Source organism: Trichechus manatus, unplaced genomic scaffold, assembly GCF_000243295.1.
Source record: "Trichechus manatus latirostris isolate Lorelei unplaced genomic scaffold, TriManLat1.0 scaffold00050, whole genome shotgun sequence".
Classification (NCBI taxonomy): domain Eukaryota; kingdom Metazoa; phylum Chordata; class Mammalia; order Sirenia; family Trichechidae; genus Trichechus; species Trichechus manatus.
In genome coordinates this window covers 16,873,392-16,883,449 of record NW_004443986.1, presented here as the reverse complement: position 1 = coordinate 16,883,449, position 10,058 = coordinate 16,873,392, and the positions used below count along the sequence as shown (strand labels likewise).

Genomic DNA, 10,058 nt, shown 5'->3' with positions numbered 1-10,058 from the left:
GCAAGCTTTTAAGACCCCAGACGCCACTCACCAAAGTGGAATGCAGAACATTTTCTTAATAAACTTTGTTATGCCAAGTGACCTAGATGTCCCCTGAAGCCACGGTCCCCAGACCCCAGCCCATGCTACTCTGTCCCTCGAAGTATTTGACTGTATTCAGGAAACTTCTTTATCTTTGGTTTAGACCAGTTGTGCTGACTTCCCCTGTATTGTGTTGTCCTTCCCTTTACCTAAGATAATTCTTGTCTACTATCTAGTTACTGAATACCCCTCTCTCCCCACCCTTGTAACCATCAAAGAATGTTTTCTTCTGTGTTTAAACCTTTTCTTGAGTTCTTATAATCGTGGTCTTATACAATATTTGTCCTTTTGTGTCTGACTAAATTCACTTAGCATAATGCCTTCCAGATTCCTCCATGTTATAAGATGTTTCACGGATTCATTGTTGTTCTTTATTGTTGCATAGTATTCCATTGTGTGAATATACCATAATTTGTTTATCCACTCGTCCACTGATGGGCATCTAGGTTGTTTCCATCTTGTTGCTATCGTGAACAGTGCTGCAATGAACGTGAATGTGCATTTATCTATTCGTGTGATGGCTCTTATTTCTCTAGGATATATTCCAAGGAGTGGGATTGCTGGATCATATGGTTCTTCTATTTCTAGCTTTTTAAGGAAGCGCCAAATTGATTTGCGAAGTGCCTGTTCATATCCTTTGTCCAGTTTTTAATTGGGTTTTTTTTTTGTTGTTGAGGTTTTACAGCATCTTGTAGATTTTAGAGATTAGACACTGATCAGATTTGCTGTAGCCAAAATTTTCTTCCCAGACAGTAGGCTGTATTTTTACTCTTTGGGTGAAGTCTTTTGATAAGCATTTAAGTATTTGATTTTTAGGAGCTCCCAGTTATCTAGTTTCTCTTGTGGTATTTGTGCATTGTTACTTATGGTCCGTATCCTGTTTATGCCGTGTATTGGGGATCCTAGCGTTGTCCCTATTTTTTCTTCCATGATCTTTATCGTTCTAGATTTTATATTTAGGTCTTTGATCCTTTTTGAGTTCATTTTTGTGCATGGTGTGAGGTATGGGTCTTGTTTCCTTTTTTTGCAGATGGATATCCAGTTATGTCAGCACCGTTTGTTAAAGAGACTGTCTTTTCCCCAATTAACAGACTCTGGGTCTTTGTCAAATATCAGCTGCTCACAGGTGGATGAATTTACGTCTGGATTCTCAATTCTGTTTTACTGGTCTATGTATCTGTTGTTGTACCAGTATCAGGCTGTTTTGACTACCGTGGTGGTATAATAGGTTCTAAAATCAGGTAGTGTGAGGCCTCCTACTTTGTTCTTCCTCTTCAGTAATGCTTTACTTATCTGGGGCCAAATGTTCTGTCTTGACAAGGATATGGATTACATAGGTAGATGCACTTGTCAAAACTAATTTAATTATAATACTTAAGTTCTAAGCATTTCACTGTATGCAAGTTACACCTCAATTTTTTTTAAAAAAAAAGATCATAGTTAAATGGGTCATATAGCAAACTCCAATACATTAATGATCCCTGGTACTATTGACTTTATATTAAGTAAATGTAAGCTTGAATTTAAAATAAATTTATGTATATATTTTTTAAATCTTTGAAAAAAAATTTTTTTAACTGGTAAATTTTTCGTAGTACCAACGGACAAAGGAGCCCTGGTCACGCAGTGGTTAAATGCTTGGGGGCTAACCAAAAGATCGGCAGTTCGAACCCACCAGTCACTCCGAGGGAGAAAGATGTGGCAGTCTGCTCCCATAAAGATTACAGCCTTGGAAACCCTATGGGGCAATTCTACTCTGTCATATAGGGTCACGATGAGTAGGAATCGACTTGACAGCACACAACCACCACCACCACTACCAATGGATATGAAAGTCTATTTCTCAACTACTTTAACTTTGCTTTTAAGTGAAAATCTCCTCTTCTCATTACACTACTCTAAGGTTCATATTTACCATAATTAGAAATGAAATAGAAATATGTAATAATGCTTAAGGTAATGCAGTTTTAACTGTTTATGGCGCTGGTGACACAGAGGTAGCTAAGAAGGTCATCTCACTATACACATAGTTTAGGATATTTCTCCTGAAAAATAACTGCAGTGAAACAGAATCCAGAGATTAATGAATGAAAAGCAACTGCAGCAATCTTACCTAATACTGGAACCACAGCATAACATGATGCCAAGAATGCTTCCGTGGGAATGCCACTGTCTTCCAGAAGTTCAATGTCACTAAAGCTAAACATTTTGGTGATACAGAGGAGGAAAGATTGAAAACACAAAATCAGCACTCTCTGTAGTACAGAGGTAGTCATCGAAACAGCTGCCCCTCTGTAGGGCAAATCCCTTGGCCTGATTTCACAGAAATGCCTACTGATTGTTTTTCCATTATCAGGTCTAATAAAATCAGTTTCCAAAGAAAATCCCCCAAAACAAGTTAAAATCTGTTCACAGAGCGTACCCTCACAATCCAATTCTTCTCATCCACTGCTTCAGACAAGGCAAGCAGTAAAGCAGATACTTGGCATACCATATTCTCTATTCTATGCCATCACATGAAAGGAATACCAGGCTGATTTTCCAAAACGGAAGCTAGTTTCCAACTGTCAGTAGTTTTAGAGGGTACAAAATACCTGGTGTTCATGGTACTAAAGAAAGTCGGGATAACTTCGTTGCCTTCTTCCCAATGGGATTCTGAGCTATTGGCGGAGTTTGATTCAGGCTGTGCCAAGCTATCATGATTTCCTAGGTTTTCCTCTCCATCTTCCTTCATTACTTCACCTTGGACTGCAAAGTAGAAGATATCTGTTACTAACCTATCATAAACTTATTATAAAAATTAATATATAATCGTTGAAAATTTCTAAAACACAGAAAAGTATACAGAAATAAAAATCAGTGAAACAATGGGGAATTGGGTGGAAAGGAGGAATGTGCTGTCACAGTATGGGGAGAGCAATTAGGGTCACATAACAATGTGCGTATAAATTTTTATATGGGGGAAAAAATCAGTGAAACATTATACACATATGTATACGTACATACGTATACGTACACAGACAAAACTGGGTTTAAAGAATACGTAGATTTATACCCGCTTGTTTTCACAGAACAGTGTAACATGAATATTTTTAATCATTCAATACTCTTCAAATCATGATTTTAATGACCGCGCAATATTGCATCACACCCCCATGGAGGGCATTCAGGTGGTTTACAAAATTTTACTACTATAAATAATGCCATAAGGAACATCCCTGTCCACAGATCACTGTCCTTAAATCCAACTATTCCCTAAGGACAAATTTCTAGAAATGAAATTATGGAGTCAAATAAATGAAAGGACTGTTTTTGATGGAAATTCCCTGGTCTGTATTATTTACTCAATGACTAGGGAAAAAGATGTGTGGACTGCCTGTCTCAGATTAACTAACAGCTAAGTAATGAACCTTCTCTTCCCCCAATTTACCTATAAAAACAGGGTCTCTTATTTCAGGATAAATGAGGGGGTCAATTTTTTTTTTTTTAATTTAATTCCAAAATATTTATTAAGCACCTACAACACAATTAAAAGCTCCTGGACTGACTAGAAGTGGGTTTTAGTGATTCGCAGTGCCTTAGTGCCAACAGAATTAGCAAATTCAAAAGGGCAGCACTCTCAACTACAGGCCTGTTACCTGAAATGTGGGGCTTTGGTTTGATGAACACAAAGAAGGCAGGTGAAGACTACTTGATGGTGGCTGGTGAATTCTGACAGCCCCAACCCCATCAGAAACCAGGATGAGAAACTGAATTGTTCTAATTTTATATTCTTATGGCTGACTTTATACTCTTAAGTTCAAAGGATTCTGAGATTCAGGGTGGAAGGCCAGTGAAGTACCCATACCCTCAAAAATGAGCACAAGCAGCTACTGATCACTATATAACCCATCACAGCCAGAACACTGACCGGGAACATCCTCTTCATCGTGCCTTCTAAACACCAAGTCAGATGGGATGGCAGAATATTGTTTAGTCAAGCAACCTGGTGTTAGCAAGCCAACATCCTAGTGCACTGTCTTGAGGTCAGTCCTTATCAAGTGTTGGATCACACCATGGATAATGAATTAAACGCCTAAGATCCTATTATTAAAAGGCTTGCTTCAGACAGCCAACACTTTTGTTTTTACCTGTTATATTATTGATATTTTCCTCACTTGATATACTGCAGTCTCTCTCTGCAGATTTCAAACTTAAGGGGCTCTTGTTTTTCATTAGGATTTCTTCATCATCATTTATTTCCATATTTAAAGATCCATTTTCACAACTGTTCATCTCCATTTGTCTGGAAATTTTAAAAAAGGAAAAAAGCCAAAAAGTCTAATTATTTGGTCATAAATAGATTGCTCAGGTAGATCTTATTCTGAGAGTTGGGGGAAGGGTTCACAATCTCCAACTTCCTTTAACATCAATTTAAAAACCTGAGTTGTTAAGGCCAGACCTTCTCACTCTCCTTCCTCCCAAGACAGGCTTCTGCCTATTTAAGAGGCGGGTCTGCCTCAAGGCTGCAGTTTAGAAATCAAAGAGCTATTAATGGCTCTTCCTGCACCCTCAGTTGACCCAATCTTCTTGCTCCCACTAGTATCAGGAAATAGTCATTGACAGCCCTTTGGTTTTCAATCAGCTGTCTCCAGGTGCCACATTGAACAATTATCTCACTTTCCTCAATTTCTTCCTAGGAGATGTTTTTCTGCCTCAGCTCTCAAAAACACTGGGCCACTTTCATGTGTTTGCCTAGCAGTTAACTGTCTAGAAGCCACAGGAGGTGGTCAGGGAAGACCACTCCCTGCAAAGTCTCTGACAGGAAAAAAAAAAAAAAAACATATCCAGAAGGACCTGCTCCTCTTTAGGGTAACTGAAAAGGCTATTCAACATACAAGAGGAACAACTGATTCTATTTGTTAAAGGAAAAAATCATAACATCTTATTAAAGGTGATTACATCCAAGCAAATTAGAATAAAAATATTTTCTTCTAATAAAAATATGGGACCAAGCTACATGTTGACTCCAAGGAAAACATTTGTTATTTTCTAAGGAAATATCATAGATCAACCTAGCAATTCAAAATTTAAGACTATACCCAGGGAATATCTCAAAAGAAAAAAAAATCTACAAAGATATTCCTAGAATACTGGGGAGAAAACTAAAAACAACCAAATAGAGTATAATCCTTGTAACAAAGAATTAACTAAGCAAACAATAGTGTATAAAGGAGATAAAATATTAAAAAATATTTGAGATGACAAACATATAGACTGTGTCAATACATGGGAATGTTTATATGATGTGATAGCTGTATAAACAACCCAAAAGAACATGGATACAACTATATAAATGTACACTTTATTTTTAATCAAAGGTACATCTAGAGGAATAGAAATAGTTTAGACTTTTATGTTATACTTAAAATCTTTTATCAACCTGAAAAATACTTAAGATTCTTTTTTTAAAACAAAGAAAACAGCATTTCCTTTTCTGGATAAAAGCATGCTTAAATCAATGGTCAACTCCTCCACAAGAGAAGTTTCAACCTCCAGTACACTCCGAAAACCAAATCTGTTGCCACAGATTCCGGCTCACAGTGACCCTACAGGACAGAGTAGAACTGCCCCATAGGGTTTCCAAGGCTGTAATCTTTACCGAAGTAGACTGTCACATCTTCCTCCTGCAGAGTGGCTGGTGGGTTCAAACAGCTGACTTCCTGGTTAGCAGCTGAGCACTTAACCACTGCACCATCAAGGCTCTTAAAGTCACTAGGTGTGATAAGATCCATACCCTAGAGGAAATACAAACATTCTTTCCACTAGTCAGTGCTGAGTAAAGATTCTCCATTGCTTCCAGCTCACCCAGAAGAAGAAAGCGAGAACTGTTTCCTCCTGGTATATTTCAAATCATGGGAAAAACCACCATATGATCAAATCAAAATATCCTTATTTTCTTTAAATAAGGAGTAATAATATCCTTATTTATTTTTAGAAATAATAATAAACAAAAAAAGTTACTGTACCTTTCCAATGAATTATGAATTGGTACAATAGGATGTTTCATCTTTAAAAGAAGCAAAAGAAATGAAAGTTTACATGTTAAACTTCCAATAGTGCATATTTAGAATTTTATCACACACGACAAGCAGTAAATATGACTATAACATACACTGCCTCACTCAAAAACGACAGTTGTAGATCGTCCCAAAAGAAGGGAGTCATTGATCCCAACTAGCTCTCTTATGCATTCAAATAAGGGTAACCAAATTTCTAGGGAAAAGGATGTTGGTCTTTTTTCTTTTTTTTAATTGTGGTAAAAGATATATAAAACAAAACATTTGCCAATTTAACAATTTTTACATGTACAAGGCAGTGACATTGATTCTGTTCATCATGTTGAGGAAGGTGGTCTTTTGAAGGATCTACTTAACACAGCCATACCCTTGGTGATCGGCTTTCTTTGTGATTTCAGTTATGCTCATTAAACATTAATAAATAGCCAACTATGACCCAGCATTGTATCAAACACTGGAAATATAAATACTACAGTTTCCTGCCCTTAAGATAATTACAATACACAGTAAGGCTAAAATAGGTGTATGTATAAGAGCAGCTCTTAGCCCAACCTAAAGATTCCGGAAAGAGGAGGTTAAATTTTAAAAGACAAATAAAAGCTAACCAAGGAAAGACAGGTGAGAAGGGCATTCCTGGCCTGGTAAATGGCACAAAGATGTGGGGGGAACTACAAGCAGTTAATACTACTAGTCACCTTCAAGCCAGGTAATGACAGGGAAAAAGGCTGCTGAAAAGCAGGAGGGGCTAAGAAGTTTTGACTTTAATCTGTGGGCAGTGGGGAAGCCACTGAAAGGTTTAGGTAAAGTGCTCCAATTTATAAGGTATTAATAGAAATACTGTCAGCTAACTGACAGTCAGGCTGCAGGCAACTAGTTAGAAGTTACCACAAGTCTGGGCAAGACTCATTCGGAGCGAGGAGGTTAGAAAGAAGATGCTATATTAGAACCATGTTCAGGTGGTAAAATTGCCAAAAGTAGCTGACTGGATTTGGGAAATAAATAACTCTCAAGCTTCTGTGTTGAGTGACTGAGGTCAGATATAAAGGTGAACATAGTAAAATCCACTGAAAAATGTCTATAAATCACCAAAGGGTGATGGAGATCATAGATCAGTATAATGATTTTCTTGACTTTTCAACTTTTCATTATGTCCTGTTGCAGCCAAGCTGAGCTGGACCTTACCTTACTGGGCTTGAGCATGGCCAGCTGCGGTGACCCCGGAGGAGTGCGACAGAGCAGTTCTGAGGTGAAGGTCGCATTTGCGATCTGCATGCATTCTTCCAGGGTCTTCAGAAAAGTACTGCAGGTTGATTTCAGCAGAGTTCCCACATCTATTCCCTCCTACGAAACAACCAGAGTGGAAGATCCTTTACCTTGCCAAAAAAGAAAAAGCCCAATTGTGGAATGTTCTTGGAGGTTTTTATCCACAAAATAATAACAATGTATCCACCTATTTTGCTGGACAAATATGTACATCAGTTATTAAAAACAAACAACAATGAAAAAAGGAATAAGTGAGTCTAATGTCTTTACTAACCTTACACCAGCCTTGCCCTCAATCTGACCCTTCACACTCACCCCATGCTCCACGTGAAGGCAACAACTTCCTTCAGCTCAACTGTATTAAGTGCCTGCACTGTGCCAGGTGCTGGGCACAGAGCTCCCATGGGGCTGCAGTCTCCAAGGGGTGACACACATGAAACAGAATCACCAGCAGTGGGACCAATGGAAAAATACTTCCAACTGCCCAAGTAACAATGAGGTTCTCATGGTTGTGACAAACCACAAATCATGTATCACTACTTTCGGAATGGAGTTTTTGGCTTTCAGCACTGATGAGTCCAAGCAGCTTCAGCACCTGGGACTCGGTATCACACTGGAACACCTAATTGATTTTTTTCCTCCAAGCTATTTTGCTTGTTCAGGGTATTTTTCCTCTGGATATTGATAATCGTTCATGAAACCGGGCCACACCCTGACTAGAGAGTACACAGACCACATCTTAGTGGCCTCTGTCTTCCTCAGTTCTGTATTTCTAACAAGCTACCAGATGATGTTGCTCACCATGCGCCACACGTTCATTAGCAAGTTCCCAAGGCACTTACTGCTGGCACTTTCTTCCTTGAACTAAAAATTGCTGCGCTCACATCTTCCCTTCCCTCTAAGCCAGGGCTTCTCAACCTCGGCACCCCTGACATTTTGGGCTGGCTAATTTTTTGGGGTGTGTATGTGGGGGAAGGTTCTCCTGTGCATTGTATGATGTTTAGCAGCACCCCTGGTCTCTACTCACTAGACGTCAACGGCACTCCCTCAGTTATGACAACGAAAAATGTCTCCAAACAATGCAAATGTCCCCCGGAGGGCAAAACTGCCCTGGTTTGAGAAACACAGCTCTAGACTATAAACTCCCCACGAGCAGGACTGAAATGATTATTAGGTTTCCTACCTCTTCCACCCACCAGCACACTGTCTTGTACACAATAGGCAGCTGTTGAGTGAATAAAAGAGTCTAAAAGGAAGTGAATGGAAGTGAGTTAAATCATCTTTTTTAGAAAAACTCAAAGCATATACCCTACTAGTAGCATAGTGTGCTTCTACCTAAGAAGAGCAACTATAAAACCATTCATTATAATCTGCAGGTTCTTCAGTTTAGAAGCACTTTTGGTCAGGCTATAACTTTCTGAGAGCAGAGCAGAAACCCTCTCTGGTTAACATGATTCATTCAACACCCTGCTTAACACCAGATCCTTTAATATACATTTGTAGGATGGGTGAATGATAACTTTATTAATAAATGTTAAAAATTTCAATCCTTGCTGATGGTGGAGAGAAAAAAGTTGTGTCGCCATCTTTGAGAGTACTAATCTATTCCGGTGCATAACAATTACAAGAGTGAAATAAAATTGTGTTAGTCCCATCAAAGGTGACAGACACATTATTCACAGATCCTATGTTGGCATCTTAGTAGCCACACAAACAGAAATGGCTCTGCAAGATAGGTAAGGTTGTACTAAAGGAAGTGATGCAAACTAGGGTGGAAATGTTATCTTAGTAAGTCAGCACTAAACTTAAAAGTTCCAAATATTATCACTTAATTAACCCCAAATGGAAGGAAGGAAGGGAGGAAGGGAGGGAGAAAAGGAGAAGGGAGGAAGGAAGGAAAGGAGACTGTATGCTTTCATATGTGGAAATGCACACATTACTTCTCTTCGTTGAATTTTGTTCCTTATTCTCTGAGAAATGATAAATTCCAAGATAGCCAGGGATTACGGGGGAGTAAGGCCACCTGTGTGTTAATCTGGTGCTAATTTTCATGTAGCTAAGACAAAAATATTTTACCTCAGAATTGGACATGCCTGTTGTCACTTCTTTTGTTTTATCTACTTGCTGAACAAGGAGGTCACAGTAGAGTCTTAGTTCCGACATTTTGGTTTTCAAGTTTTCGGTGTTTTCAGCAAACTCTAAATAACAAAAAGATGATAATGAAGTTTCTTAAAAGAATAAATTATTTGCTAGTTAGTACATTACAGACAGTGGAATATATAACCCACACCCAAAGCCAGATGTTTATAGTATGGGTTACAGACGTGATACTGGTGAAGATATGGTGCAAGAAAAGCAGAAAAACAAGATTTCCAGTCTTTTGAAGTAATCTACATTATTTCATGAACCAACATACTGAATAATCACCAGTACAGGAAGAAGGAAACAACACACCATCTGACCCACTCATGTGAAGGATCAATACAACTCTAAGCAAAATCAAGGGTTCAGAGTTTGGGTCTCAGTTCTGCCACAGAGAGTTTTTCCTATCTGTAAAATGGGGTAGTGGCTATTTATCTGCTAACACAGTGCTCTGCTCATACCTCTGTATTGTTCAATTACCACTAATAACACATTTGTTATTTCGGCCAATGG

At 38.5% G+C, this 10,058-nt stretch overlaps 1 protein-coding gene across 3 annotated transcripts in view; it reads right to left on the bottom strand.

Moving 5' to 3' along the window:
• Positions 1–10,058, bottom strand: part of PLEKHA8 (pleckstrin homology domain containing A8) — a 114,539-nt gene that overhangs the window by 62,962 nt on the left and 41,519 nt on the right. For all 3 annotated transcript variants that reach the window (XM_023732364.1, XM_012555861.2, XM_023732365.1), the window contains exons 4-9: positions 9,480–9,601; positions 7,323–7,481; positions 6,090–6,130; positions 4,212–4,366; positions 2,676–2,829; positions 2,195–2,280 (exon numbers count right to left, since the gene is read on the bottom strand). In XM_023732364.1, the coding sequence (XP_023588132.1) occupies positions 2,195–2,280; positions 2,676–2,829; positions 4,212–4,366; positions 6,090–6,130; positions 7,323–7,481; positions 9,480–9,601 (717 nt within the window). The remainder of the gene's footprint in view (positions 1–2,194; positions 2,281–2,675; positions 2,830–4,211; positions 4,367–6,089; positions 6,131–7,322; positions 7,482–9,479; positions 9,602–10,058) is intronic.